Genomic DNA, 10,604 nt, shown 5'->3' on the forward strand with positions numbered 1-10,604 from the left:
CAGAAAAATAAAGTCTGACACTGTTTCCACTGTTTCCCGATCTATTTCCCATGAAGTGATGGGACCGGATACCATGATCTTCATTTTCTGAATGTTGAGCTTTAAGCCAACTTTTTCACTCTCCACTTTAACTTTCATAAAGAGGCTTTTAAGTTCCTCTTCACTTTCTGCCATACGGGTGGTGTCATCTGCATATCTGAGGTTATTGATATTTCTGAACTATAATTGGGTAAAATGTTTTAAAACAATTTTCTTCTAATCTACTGAATTCTAATTGTTCCCGCTACCTTACTGAATAACCTAGGATGGTAGTTGCAGCACACAATGTTAAAATGTAAGGGTCCTGTTAAGAATTTCAAAAGGAATATATTTTGAAAAGTTCTGTGGTCAGAATGACATGGATGCACTTGCAGTCATGCTAAAACTAGATTGATAATTTTTTCTTCACTGTAATTATAGCGGATCTACACATTAAGATTCAACAGCTATTTGGAGACACCTACGTGCTCAATTATCATCAAAGTGTTTTTGTTTTTCCCAGATGCAGCAGTCATTGCTGTGATTATTCTTTCTGTATGTAAGTATTCCAAACTTTGATACCACTTAAATCAAGATATCACTCTGAAGAAGTGCATTAATTTTTTAGTGATTTTTCATTTCTTTAGTTTTAATATTGTGAAATTAAGTAAACCAGTTTAGGAAAACATAAACTTTCATGTAATATACTATCTTGTATGTATATATTCTTTTATATTGTATATGTCCACTTACTAACAAACCCTAAATAATATATGTTGTTTCAAGATGCATAGCCATATGAGTTTACACCCCAAATATGCTGTGGGTCATTTTTGAAATTAATCTAGGGCTTCTCTGACTTACTGTGAACTATGTAAGTGATTCCAGAGAATTGGATTCAGAAAGTGAAGAGACAAAACAGAATAAAAATGTGTACTTGCTTAAATAAAATATCATTTTCTGACCATGGAAATCTAACCAACATTTATTTCTTCTGCTAGATTTTGAAACTTGGAAGTGATTTTTCAATTACATGTCCCTTGTTTCCTGGTTTTTTGTAGTTATTGCCGCTGGAATAGTTACTGCCTGCCTGTACAAATATTCCGCAGAGCGGACAGAGAGGGTACATTAAAGCATGTTTCTTTAATTTACTGGTCCTTCTCACTCTTGACATACTTCTGTGAAGTTTTGTTTGTACTGTATTTTCCATGCTGACTTAAAAAAAAATGTGTGCATGTGTATGCCATTGGGGTAGAATTTCTTCACTAAAAATGTCTTTATCTGCTGTTAATATCAACTCAAGAAGAGTGACCATGCTGGTCACTTCAGCTATTTTAAGAAAAATTTCTGTGGGATTAGAGGTTTAAGTGCTGCAACAAGTCATGGGTCTTCCCTCCCTAGATGTACCCTACTGTCTAGATTGGACAGATAGCCAAAATTAAATTTAAAATGGTTAGCTGTGGAGACTTGAAAACTGTAGTCACTGAAATTGTTATGGTAAATGTTTCATTTGTCTGTATAGCTTAGGTAGTTTTAAGAAGCTCCTTAGGTGTTTAATTCAAATACCCTGTTTGATTTCTTTTCATTTAGAGTTGTTATTTATCCAGGCTAAACTGGGGGTTAAAAGCAACACTATTTGATTTCCCTCTTATGTTGTTTTAATTTACTAAGTAGCAGTAAAACTGATGGGGTTAAACTAAGTTGCTGAGTGGGTTAATGTTGAGGGCCAGAGTGAGGCACTCTGAGGAAGGAGGCTCGACATACGCAAAGGCGGGATAGAGCCTCAGGAGTCACCCTGGAAATCCTTGAGCATCTACCCCCATAACCAGAGCCTGCCTACTTTACTACTTGTGCTCTCACCTACACCTCTGACTTTACGGGGGGCTGTCCCCCACCACCTCTTTCGGAGAAGGAGTTAACTTAGAGCTCCAGTTAATAAAATCTCCTGGGCGTGACAAGAGTGTTTTAACCTACAAACTCCTCTGAAGGTTCTCTAGCCTGCCTGACAGGCTTGTCCAGCCACATGTGATTGCTCACAGCCTCCCAACCGTGAGAGGCACGAGATGCTTTAAACCTTCTAAAAACAGGTTCCTTAGAAAAGTTAGAAAACCATTAGTATAAGTATAGTGGGCTGATTAGAAATTGTATTGGTGAAGGGTTTTTCATTTGTTGAGCCAATGTTTGTTGCTAAGTCTCCACATCCCCTGCCCTTACACACATTAATGAATATATAGAAGGAATAAGTATTAACCTTTGATATAAATCACATTAGACCTTAGGCTAAGTAAATTCTTTCCTTAACCAAAACCCACTATACCCTCACCCTATAGGAATGTAACTTTATTTGGGTGGCGTCTGTTTTAAGAATAATCACCCCTGGAGAAATAAGTGTCCTGGTTGACTGACCGCTGTCACAAGGAGAGGGTCATAAATTGTCAGCAGGCCCCCTGGCCAGAAGATGATGTAACACCCCTAAGGCCTCTGTATACATTTGTATGAAGCACCTGACTTTGATAAAAGTCAGGACTGCTGACCCCGCGTGACTCTTGCATAACATCTCAGTGTATAAAAGTAGACCATGGAAAATAAAGAATGGGGATCAGTTTCTCAAAATACTGGTCTCCCCATGTTGCTCTCTCTCTTACACTCTGGCTGAGTCTCCATCTGGAGCGCGGAACCCACCAAGCTTACTAATTTTACCTGGGCTTCTAAGATCTGACCAGGGAGGCCTCAGTGTCTCCTCTCCTTCGGGAGAACGGAAGGATGCCTGCGGCCTACATAAGTGGTGCAAACTTCTTGTCTTGAAGTTTTATTGGTCTCCCGTGTAAACCAAGCTACTCAGCCTCTTTTCTCCACTGAATTTTCCTACTGAGCTATCCTCATTCTATTACTCTTTACATCTTTAATTAACATCTAACTGAAGCTATTGTATCCTGACCCTCGCCGTCACGGTCCCCACTTCGAACTCCCTGGATCAGCCGGGGCTGGACCCCGGCAGGTTAAGATTTACAAGACATCTCATTAATATTGTATATCTTTTTATATCTAAATTTAAAAAAGGAAGGGGGACTTAGATTTTTTAAATATATATAAATGCATATCTTGTGAGGAGAATAGGGTTTTTTAATCAAGCTTAAATGGTAATGAAATAACTGACAACAAAAGACTTAGAATAAATCATGAAGCATAAACTAAGATAAGGTGTTTTGAAATTCATGATTTTTAGTAATTTCCCTTTATAATGCTTTGGAAATAGCTTTCAAATCAAACTAATAATTTTAAGGCTTCTTGCAACTCATAGTTTCAGTTCAGTTTAGTTCAGTCGCTCAGTTGTCTCCTACTCTTTGCGACCCCATGAATTGAAGCACACCAGGCCTCCCTGTCCATCACCAACTCTCGGAGTTCACTGAGACTCATGTCCATCAAGTCAGTGATGCCATCCAGTCATCTCATCCTCTGTCATCCCCTTCTCCTCCTGCCCCCAATCCCTCCCAGCATCAGAGTCTTTTCCAATGAGTCAACTCTTCGCATGAGGTGGCCAAAGGACTGGAGTTTCAGCTTTAGCATCATTCCTTCCAAAGAAATCCCAGGGCTGATCTCCTTCAGAATGGACTGGTTGGATCTCCTTGCAGTCCATGGGACTCTCAAGAGTCTTCTCCAACACCACAGTTCAAAAGCATCAATTCTTCAGCACTCAGCTTTCTTCACAGTCCAACTCTCACATCCATACGTGACCACTGGAAAAACCATAGCCTTGACTAGACGGACCTTTGTTGGCAAAGTAATGTCTCTGCTTTTGAATATGCTATCTAGGTTAGTCATAACTTTCCTTCCAAGGAGTAAGCGTGTTTTAATTTCATGGCTGCAGTCACCATCTGTAGTGATTTTGGAGCCCAGAAAAATAAAGTCTGACACTGTTTCCGCTGTTTCCCCATCTATTTTCCATGAAGCGATGGGACCAGATGCCATGATCTTCATTTTCTGAATGTTGAGCTTTAAGCTAACTTTTTCACTCTCCTTTTTAACTTTCATTAAGGGGCTTTTTAGTTCCTCTTCACCTTCTGCCATAAGGGTGGTGTCATCTGCATATCTGAGGTTATTGATATTTCTCCCAGCAATCTTGATTCCAGCTTGTGCTTCTTCCAGCCCAGTGTTTCTCATGATGTATTCTGCATAGAAGTTAAATAAGCAGGGTGACAATGTACAGCCTTGACGAACTCCTAGTACTCCTAGTTTACTTGTGGTTTTAATATACACATTTTTATATTAATGAGTGAGCTTGGACTACGTAATAAAAGTAACTTCGTCACTCATTTAGAGCTCAAATTTTTTTTTCAAATTTTTTAAATGTTGTTTCGTAATCTTTTTTAAAATACCCAAAATGCCTTGATATGAATCTTAAGTCTTATATTAATGGAATGCATGACAGGCATATTTGATTTCTCTATCAGCAGTACTTTTTAATTATGTATACACAGAAGTCTAAGAGAAAATTAAATTGATGATATATTTTTAAAGGATATTTTTAAAGGTCCAAAAGACTTGTTGTAGAAATAACCTCTAAAGAAGCAAAGCAAAATAGCTTTCTGCTCCTTACTCCATCATTGTTTAAAACATCAGCAAAATGCTTAAAAGTTCTCAAGCATTAACCAAACTGTCTCTCACTGTAATCAGTTTTTTAAAGCCAAGCAATTATATGAGCATCCTACCACCAATATCAGTAGCATTAGAGTTCTGAGATCCCATTTCTAAAGAGTTCCCCAGTGAGGCTGCTGCTGGGCCTGAACGATACTGAGAAAAACCAGGGTGTAGACTGTTACTGATGTGCCCATGCTCTTTAACTTTGAAGAAACATCACCAGGCTTACTGGAAAATGTTTCAGTGGTTCAAGGTAATTGTATTTTTTTTTTTTTTTAAAGACTGCTCAGGACTTCCCTGGTGGCTTAGATGGTAAAGAATCTTCCTACAATGCAGGAGGCCCAGGTTCGATCCCTGGTTTGGGACGATCCCCTTGAGAAGGCAATGGCTACCCACTGCAGTATTCTTTCCTGGAGAATTCCATGGGCAGAGGAGCCCGTGGGCTACCGTCCACGGGGTCCCAAAGAGTTGGACACAACTAAGTGACTAACCCACACAGGCAAACACACACACATCTTATTTTTAAGTCTTTGTAATTAACTCTTTGTTCAATTAACTCTTGCTACCTTTACTAGTCTCTCTTTATCTTTAATTTTCCCATTTTAATTGTAACATGGCTTGTTGTAGAACTGTTGGGATTCATCTTGCTTGGGACACTCTGTGCTTTGTATACCAGGATATGCTTCTTTCGATAGGTATGGGAAGTTTTTAGCCATAATTTCTTCAAATATATTTTCACTCCCCTTTTCTTTTTCCTCTTCTGCAATCCCTATTGTGCATAAATTGGCCACTTTATATTATCCTATAGGTCTTTTATATTGCTTTCATTTTGTTTTTCACTTGACTTTGTCTGCTCTTCTGATTGGGTGATTTTCATTTTTCCATCTTTCAGATCACTTATTCATTCTTCTGCATTATTCAATCTTCAATTTACTGGCTTTAGGTCAGTTTTTGTCCCAGGAAATGAGTTTTCTAATTTTTGTGGGCTCCTTTTGTCTATCTGGGCTCCCTCTGACTCATTATCAGTTATTTCCGGTCAATTCTTTTGCTCTTTTAATTGGGAGTTCCTCTGCTTCCTCATTTTGCTTAAATTCTCTTCCTCTATGAATTTGGTAGAAACAATTATCTACTGTGGCCCTGGAGGACTATTTTCACGTGGGCCCATCCCTGTCTAGCCTGCATGGGTTTAATATTTTTGGTGGAAGGGCTGTTTTTATTATGGATGACTGCTACCTCTTTCCTCAGTGTGTGCTGGCCATTCTCCTCTAGAAAGAGTGTGTGACTGGTATAGTGGTGGCCAGAGCCTCTGCTAGATACTGAGCAGGACCTTGTCCTTGTTCTGTGGTTGTTACAACCAGAAAGGGGGCAGGGTCTGCTCCTTAGTTGCTGGATCAGAAGACCCCAGATATGTTTCCGCGCTGTGGTGTGAAGCAGACGGGACTGGGAGCCCCCTGGGAGATGAGCCGCCCAGTACTCCTCCACTGGTTCTGCCCACAGGCGTGCACACTGTGACGTCACCTGTCACCTGTTGTGCGAGCTCACCAAGTACTGCCCTCAGCCCCACGTCAGTCATGGGTATGATACCAGCAATCAGTCTTGTCGTCCCTCAGGCACGGTTTTCACAAGACCATCAGTGCCGATCGCTAAGTGTCTATGCACTGAAATCAGGTATGAGTGCCACTTCTGTGCAAATGGATGCACATTGGGAGCTATGGAAGCAACCCAGACCCTGGCCTGGCCCTGTCTCTATGTGCCCACACCCACTGGAGGCTAAGGCTAGACCTTTCCCCGCTGTGAGAGCACCTGTTGTCCACTCGGAGGTTCCGTGGGTGCTCAGATTACAAAGCAGGTATCAGCGGCTTCAATCAGTGAATAGCACAGCCAAGGGGAGAGGGCTCAGATTTCAGCTCTGTTCTCAAAGAGCATCTTCTACGGATCAGCTCTGATTCCATCCCCCGCCTCTGCCTGAGGGCACCTCCCTGCTGCTTGCATTCTTGCAATCTCCCAGAGGTGGTCCAGAGTCCGCTGGGAGCTCGATGGGACAGAGGCTGCTCTGGCAGGCCCTTCCCTTCCCTGTGCTTGTGCTCATGAACAATGGGCTTTCGGGGGTGGCACCACACCCACTCTGAGCACACCAAAAGTCAGGCTGTTGTTTTCAGACCCTGCCCTCCATTCCAGCGACCCTTGACAGCGGCGCTTCACTTCTAGGGGGAGCCCAGGTTTGTTCCATATACACCTGCCGGTGGCCGCCATACTACACTCCAGGCCCTTCGGAACGCCTGCAGCCAGCCCTCGTCCTCTTCTGGGTCAATCCTCCATAGTCTCGGTGCCCTGGCCCCGCTTGCATCAGCGGATGCACGTCGCAGGCTGGGGAGCGCAGGGCAGGTCTGCTTTGCCTGCGGAAAACTGAATGGCGCGCTCTCCGCTGACTCCTCGAAGCTCTCTTTCTGTCCCAGCCAGTGAAGGGACTTCACAGGGCGCAGGAACCTTCCCTCTTACGGCTCCTTCCCCCCGTGCATGCAGGCAATTTCCTTTCTGCCTCCTTTTTGTTTTGTTTTTTCGTGCCACCCAGTTAGGTGGAGATCTTTTTCGTACTTTTAGGTATCTGAAATTTTCTGTCAGCATTTTAAGAGGCATTCTGTGAGGATTGTATCTGAGGAAGGAGGTGAGCTATTACTCCTATTTCACCCTTTTGATTGGAGTCCCTTATTCGTTATAACTTAAAATTATTTTAATGTTATATAAATAATGACTCATCCAGAAACTGTAGTTTTTAAGCTGTCTGCTTAAATGAGCTTTCCTAAAGTTTTTTGGATTCAATAAATCCAATGCAGGCAGTGGGAGTGTAAGCTATGCAGCAAAAACTTGAAGGATCAAATTAATTGGAACTTTTTTCTAGTTGGCTATTCTTCTTGAGCAGTCAAAAAACTTTTCAAAAAAAAACTTAAACAGAAACTAATAACAAGGATTTTTTTGATTAGTTGAGAGAGTGCATGTACAAAATTTAGATCCATTTCGGGAAAAGGAAAGGTTATATAATAAGCTGTATAGGTGGAAACAACTGTGGCGCAGGAAGAAACTGTCTTCAACGCAAAAGATCCATCTCAAAATGTGTGGCGTCAAAAAAATCGATTTCAGAGACAACATTACATGAAATTAATACTTGCTCTGTGCGTCCCTCAAAATCTAAGGTGTTAGAGGCCAGGACCATTTCTCCTCATCCCATCTCATTCGGAGAAAAAAAGTTTACATTAGTCACTTGAGGCTAAGTGGTTTCATGGGCAAACAGATTGTGCACAAATTTACAACCCATTTATCTGCTGAATGATCTATAAGACTTTGGAGGTAAAGTGGTTTCTTGCACCAAATTCCTGTTTCAGGCTCCTAATGAGAATCAGGAGAGCCATGATGTATAAACTTAATTGTCAGCTTACTTCCCTTCTCCTCCCTCATTGATTTCGTCCCTTTTTTATGCCACCCTTGCTTCCTTTCTGTGTGACGTCACTATTTCATTCAGCACTCTCCCCTTCTGTTCAGCACATACCTAACTGGTGAGAGCTACAGACAAGGACATTTTATTTCCCTCTGAGAAGAGATGAGAGAAAGGTTTGCTTTTACCATTGAAAAGTATCTCTTTTCTGCTGCATTTTTTTCAGAGATGTTCAATGAATATTTGGCTGTTGACACTAAGCTAATTTGGCAGTGGACATCCAAGGGATACCTGGTTTCCCATTCCCTTTGCTAGATTATTGATGTTTTCTCCTACCTTCCCTGTTTTTGTGTAAAATAATGTGCACTCACACGTTTTGCTTTGACTTAGGAGACTTGTAGCTCAGTCAGTAAAGAATCTGTGGTGACGGAGACCCGGGCTACATCCCTGGGTTGGGAAGATCCCCTGGAGAAGGAAATGGCAACCCACTCCAGTATCCTTGCCTGGAAAATCTCATGGACAGAGGAGCCTAGTGGGCTGCAGTGCATGGGGTCGCAAAGAGTCAGGCATGACTGAATGACTAACTACTTTACTTACTTATTAGAATAACTGTTGACCACGGAGTTAGCCATCAGACTAACTCCTCTACCTTCTAGGAGCTGGGAATCCAAAACATGGGGGAATTTTTTAGCCCAGTGAGAAATAATAACAGAATCTGTTCATTTTATATTCACTTTGGGGTTTTTTGTAAATAGAAATCACAATACATTTTACTTAATTTTGTAAAGAAATTCACTTTCAACTTGTAAATATTAATTCTGCAAAGGCATTCCTTGACCAGGATATTTTTATCATATAATAAAATCCACCACCAACAAAAATCCATCGGTTTGGGAAAATCATGAAATGTATCGCCTTTAGATGTGTAACCCCCCTCTACTTTCTGTCTCTGAATGAAATGAATTAGAAGTTCTTTTGGGGGGACCAGAACGTGTGTCCACAGAGCCAGGAAGAGAGGAGGTGAATTTTACATAACCTGTGATGTGTGGTGCTACCTTAGGTTACAGTCACAACTTTGGGAACAGATTCTACAAAGGCCGGTAAGGGGCAACTTCTTAGTAAGAGCACAGTGGCGTCTTTCATCACAGGGTAAAAGGTGAAGACAAAGAATCCCATCTAGAACGGCATGTGGGCCTAGCCAGCCCTATGTTTCCGTGCGGTTCTCTAAGAATTCCTTAGAGGCTAAAGCCAACCAGGAAAGAGTGTTCAGACAGCCCATGAGGTTCAAGTGTCTGTGAACACTTGGAGTAGACTTAAGGAATGCTGAAGGTAATTTAACATAACTGTAATTAGCTCACATTTTAATCATCTTCGTTGTTTTAATCAGGTTCTTTGTTATATCAAATGAGCTGTTTAAGTTTATATTAATACTTATTTATCTTTGTCAAGGGCTTCCCAAGTGGTGCTAGTTGTTAAAGAACCTTCCTGCCAATGCAGGAGAAGTAAGAGACTCGGATTCAATCCCTGGGCCAGGAAGATCCCCTGGAGGAGGGCACATGGCAACCCACTCCAGTGTTCTTGCCTAGAGAATCCCCATGGACAGAGGAGCCTGGTGGGCTACAGTCCATGGGGTTGCAAAGAGTTGGACATGAATGAAGCCGCTTAGCATGCACGCATGCATCTTTGCCAAACATTAGATTTCTATTTAAAATTCTACTTAAAGAGAAGCATTTCCTTATAACAGGAAAAAAAAAAAAAAGTATCGCTTCAAAAAATAGTCATCTTCAAGGATTCATTGAGAGGCCTAATTGTTGAATCGCTCTCCACAACAGTCCTGAGGACACGGCCATGTAACAAGTACCGCGCGTGGCAGCGCCGGCTCATAGTGAAGCCTCCCCCTCCAGGGGGATAATGAAGTCTCCGGCGTTCACACGGTCAGCTCTTCATGAGGCAGGCACCCGAGGGTTCGCTGGGCGGGCACACTGTCAGTAACCGGCGCGTCCGCGTTCGGTTGTAGTCTGTCTGCTGTAGTCCGGTTCCGAAGCAGGAGTGGAACTGCGTTTCCCAGCTCCAGAGCTGGTGGTCCTGAGTGGCTGCTGCGAATGTCAAAACTGGCTCATCCTACGTAAAATGAGCTCGAGTTCACGGGGTTAAGTAAAATATATGAAAACTAATTTTCCTGCTTCTTTTCATTTTTTTTTTAATGTGGCTTCTAGAAAATTCAAAATTACCTACGTAACTTTCATTATATTTCTTTGGACAATGCTGGAATTGAATAATAAATTTGAGAAAGCTGTCTGTTGTCACCAAAAAATGTGATGTAAGTTTTAGTTACTTAGGAGACCCTAACCAGAACACATGATTTCCTTCAAGTGAGGGGTAAGCAAGGCATTCCCGAAATTGAACACTCAGAATCATTACCTTTTTAAAGGTTCCCTCTCAGAGCAACATTTTAAATTGCAATGTTAGAAAAATGTGTGTTTTTAAAAGAATCCTTTTTCAGTGACTTACTGAAAAA

The 10,604-nt window shown here is 41.6% G+C and overlaps 1 protein-coding gene across 1 annotated transcript in view; it reads left to right on the top strand.

Annotated features, from left to right (window-relative positions):
• The window catches only part of LOC104986340 (membrane cofactor protein-like), a 43,081-nt gene extending 33,891 nt beyond the window's left edge, over positions 1-9,190 (top strand). The window contains exon 4 of the mRNA XM_010836876.1: positions 9,147-9,190. Within this exon, the coding sequence (XP_010835178.1) occupies positions 9,147-9,190 (44 nt within the window). The remainder of the gene's footprint in view (positions 1-9,146) is intronic.
• The last annotated feature ends 1,414 nt before the right edge of the window (positions 9,191-10,604 follow it).

The sequence above is a fragment of the Bison bison genome, unplaced genomic scaffold, assembly GCF_000754665.1.
Source record: "Bison bison bison isolate TAMUID 2011002044 unplaced genomic scaffold, Bison_UMD1.0 scf7180017864067, whole genome shotgun sequence".
Classification (NCBI taxonomy): Eukaryota; Metazoa; Chordata; class Mammalia; order Artiodactyla; family Bovidae; genus Bison; species Bison bison.